The sequence below is a fragment of the Alosa pseudoharengus genome, unplaced genomic scaffold (assembly GCF_046254945.1).
Source record: "Alosa pseudoharengus isolate Yale_2024_CS ecotype anadromous, Long Island Sound unplaced genomic scaffold, YU_APseudo_1.1 YU_APseudo_1.1_scf_22, whole genome shotgun sequence".
Lineage (NCBI taxonomy): Eukaryota > Metazoa > Chordata > Actinopteri > Clupeiformes > Clupeidae > Alosa > Alosa pseudoharengus.
The window spans coordinates 7,924,723-7,928,940 of NW_027468680.1; the positions used below are offsets into that span (position 1 = coordinate 7,924,723).

General features: G+C 45.6%; 1 protein-coding gene across 7 annotated transcripts in view; it reads right to left on the minus strand.

Annotated features, from left to right (window-relative positions):
* The window catches only part of esrrga (estrogen-related receptor gamma a), a 98,710-nt gene extending 94,869 nt beyond the window's left edge, over nt 1-3,841 (minus strand). For 5 of the 7 annotated variants that reach the window (XM_076300400.1, XM_076300398.1, XM_076300396.1 and 2 more), the window contains exon 1: nt 3,575-3,841. In XM_076300400.1, the coding sequence (XP_076156515.1) occupies nt 3,575-3,630 (56 nt within the window). In that variant the 5' untranslated portion in view covers nt 3,631-3,841. Of the gene's footprint in view, nt 1-3,570 lie in introns of all 7 variants that reach the window. The other 2 variants (XM_076300401.1, XM_076300399.1) reach the window with 1 other exon arrangement.
* Between the last annotated feature and the right edge of the window lie 377 nt (nt 3,842-4,218).

The window sequence follows — 4,218 nt, forward strand, 5'->3', positions numbered from 1 at the left end:
TGACATCATTTGACAGATGAATTAAGTAAATGATTTTCTAAGGAGATTAAAAGGAATTTAATTTACGCAATCTGCCTTTATTCCTGCTGATCCTCGCCCCTAGTGCTTTCCTTCCATTCCCCCGCACAGGAGAGGAAAGGGAACGAGTGAATGAAAGAGAGAAAGAGAGAGAGAGAGAAAAAAAAGAGACAGTGAAAGGGAGGAGAAGAAAACATAAAATTGTCAAGGCGAGGCGGCAGGAGCCTTTCATGTTTCCCAATCGTCATCGTCCCGGAAACAAAAGGTACTGAGCGGAGGTGAGCAGAGAAGACAGCTCGTGCAATTAGAGCCCACACCACGACCAGAGACCACGACCAGAGACCACAGCCTGGCTCCGACACAGTCACAACGGCAGAAGAAACGACACGACACACTGTCTGTCTCTGTCTCTGTCTGTCTGTCTCTCAGCTAAGCTACAATGTCTCTGCCTCGGTCGCCCGCTCCAAACACAGCACAGGAAAACACTCATAAAATCTATCCTGAGACCACCAGAGGATTAGCCAAGCAGAAGAAGAAAGAAAAAAAAGTTAAAGGATAAAAGAAACAAAAAACGAGTCTGCACTACAATCCACCGGTTTTAATTTGGAAGTAACAATAAAATTCATTTACAGATAAAAATAGCGAAAATAGACGTGAACGGAAAACAGCGCAATGCTGGAAAAAAAATCAACAGGCATTTGTTTTTCTTTCACAGATATATTTTTAGTCTAAACCGTCTGCATATGTGTACTTATTTTGGGAAATGACAAGACGAGATATTTAGCAGATACCATGTTCATGCATTTACACTGTTCCAGAAAAATGCCTCTACCAATTTAACTCAAATCAAAATAAAGAAACATACATTTCTGATATTATCCTATTCATGCAAAATATATAACAATTAAAATAATCTCATATCTAATTACTAATGCCAGGAATGCATTTAGATTTTACAATTTCCTGACAGACAGATCTCGAATAGACAATGGATAGAGAAAGCATTTCAAATTGTATATTTTCTCTTTAAAAATGCATCGAACACTATTGCAGAGAGTAACAAAAATGTGCAAAATATATTAAATATTATCAATGGTAAGAATGCAGTCACTTTTCTTTTTAGTGCTTAAATTCACAGATTCCAAACAATCACACCAGCTCACTAAAAGAGATTTTTACCTTCATTTCTGACTCTCTCCTCTAATATAGAAAAGCTAATAAAATATTAAATACAACATGGAAAGACTCAACTCCTGGCAATTATCAAAACAACCAAATTAGCACTTGTTGTTATTTTCATTAATATGCCAATTAGACTCTCGGCAGTCAATGTCTATTTCAGGAGATCAAACAGTGAATCAGCAGCAGTGTGGAGGAGGAAGATGTCAAAAAGCACCGCTCTTATCAGCGAATCTACTTCCATAAGCTTCCCTAATCCACATGCCCTAATGGTCCCAATGCGAGCGAAATCAACACACACACGCGTTTTCCAAGCAGGAGAGGCTCCTGGTATCTGGGAGTGTGTCGTTCTCCCCCAGCCAAGACCAGACACACTCCAGCCCATCTGACAAGCCACTGGGCTCCTTCCAAAAAACACACAACAGACAACGCTAAAAGAAACAATCGCACCCTTAAACAAAAATTATATTTGTAATTTTTTGTTGTTGACACAGTCGTTTCTCTAGCCCATGATTTAGAGAGCCAATGTAAGTAGTGAGGCAAGGGTATAAATGAGCTGCAGTGGCTGTCTGCTGGCTGTCTCCTGTGCATTACCGGGTTAACCTCTCTCTCTGCCTCCCTCCATCCCGTGCCACCCTGAAGAGCGGCTCAGCTCTTGACGTCTTATCAGTGTTTTAAGGCGAAGAGGGCCGGAGGTTAATAGTTTTGGCATTTTCCTTTATGAAAGAAATCAGGGGAGCCGCTCTTCTCTTTGCCCCTCTTGTTTTCGGACTATCGCTCCAACGCTGAGCACATATCATATGAAGCATTCCATTACAGGGCACGTTCAAATATAAACACACACACACACACACGCCAGCACAACGCGACTCACAATATTTATCTCAAGCTTTTCAAAGTCCTCACAAACATACATTTTTCAATGTCTGTCTTTTTTGTGTCTTTCTTTTTTTTTTGCTCTTAATTGCAATTTAAAATATAAGAGCAAAGTTGCTTTTGCTACAGTTGCCGCAGCAAATTTTCAATATTCAGAAGACTACACTGACATCTCTGTAATGAAGAGCAGACAGAAAATTAACATATGTGATTTACAACTCACTTGTTTTTTTTATTCTGTCATCTACATAAAACAAGTGTGTTCTCTCTCTCTCTCTCTCTCTCTCTCTCTCTTTTGCTCTGTCTATCTTTTTCCCCTCCCGTTGAGCTGATTTACTGGGCGCTCTGAGCACAGTGGCTGGTCCCTGGCCACCGTCTCTCTCTCTCTCTCTCTCCCCGTCTGTCCCCCAGCTGAGTGAGGGAGAGCGGGGGAGGCTACCTCATGCGGCCCCCCCTGAGCTGACCAGCTCCATGGCTCCCCAGCAGACAGACAAGACAAGAAGGGGGGAGCGAGCGAGCGAGAGAGAGAGAGAGACAGAGAGAGAGAGAGGGGAAGAGAGGGAGGGAGTGCGGGAGTGCGGCGTGCGGAGAGAGTGCCGTCCGCTCACCGAGTGAGCTCACCCCTGCTGCCGCTCCCCTCTCTCCTTCTCCCTCTCTCCTTCTCCCTCTCTCCTTCTCCCTCTCTCCCCAACGCCGTCCGCGGGACGCACGCGTTAGCAGGCTGTTCTGAAATTCAAGCCATGCCGGTGTTTGAGAGCGCTTTCTCTGCCTGCCTGCCTCCCCCTCCTCCTCCTCCTCCTGCTTCTCCTGCTGCCCTGACCACTCTCCCTCTCCCTCCGTCCCTCTGCTTCCGTCCCCGGCTGCTTCTCTCTCCCTCTCCCCCTGCTCCTCCGCGCCGGACACTCACGTCAAAACACACACAGACGCTTACGCTGCACTTTTGTCATTGTAATTTAAATAAATATATGATAAATAAATCCATAAACAAATATAAACCTCACTCTCTCTCCTCCAATGGCTGTTTTTGTATTAATAAAAACACTTTGGTTTCTTATGACAGGCAAAAGTGGCAGAGTAACACACTCTGAGCGACACACACTCACTGTCTCACACACTCTGTCACACACACATTCTCAGGTCTTGTTCAGGTAGCGGCAAGCGGTGTTGAACACATCGCGTGAGAGCTCCTACACTAAAGCCCTGCACCGGCAGCCTGTGTCGCTGCACACACACACACACACACACACAGACACACACACAGATCCCTACCTCACGCTACCTGGCAGTGAAAACAACCTCAACATGCTACCAGCCATCTCTGCAGTACTGACAAGTGTAGACACCAAACAGAAACACACTCTAAGACTCTTTCTCACATACACACACATCACACACACACAAATAAAGTCAAGAAACACAAGCACAAATACACAAGCACATGGACAAACAAGCATTCCCAATGACACAAGTAGTAGAAGAAGAAAAAGGAAAATTTACCTACTCTTGATCAGAGTGCAGAGGAAAACACTCGGGCAGTGAAACTTCTACCGAATCCATGTGCGCTCTGGCACCATAATTTGTGCAAACCCCTCTATAAATCAAAGTTTTTTTTCCTTCCTCTCTCTCTCTCCCTCTCTTCCTCTCTCTGTCCTTCTCACTGTGTCTCTCTCTCTCTCCCTTTTTCACCGTGCTCCCTTTTTTTGTGACTGAGCGCTGCAATTAGCACAAGCGTTCTCCCGGTGACAAGCCTATAGGCATACTCGGCTGGGACCAAGAGCTGCTGCACACTTCTAATCAAGGACTTAAAGCCGCGATTGGTGCTCATTAATATGAAGTAAGCCTTTGCATATGTAGTCCCACCGGTCCTCCCTGTCGCCAGATTGGTGCCTTCCCAGCCAATTGGAGCGGCACAGAGCTCGCTCGGCACACTGAGAGAGAGGGGGTGGACAGGGAGGGGACAGAGAGAGAGCCGGCGAGGAGGGGGGCACGGTATAACGCCGGGGAGAGAGAGAGAGGGAGGAGAAAAAGAGAGAGAGAGAGAGAGGGAGGGAAAGAGAGTGGGAGGGAAGGAGGGAGGAGAGAGACAGAGAGGGGGGGGATTTAAAGAAGCAGTGCATTCTATTTCTCTCTCTCTATCTTTCTCTC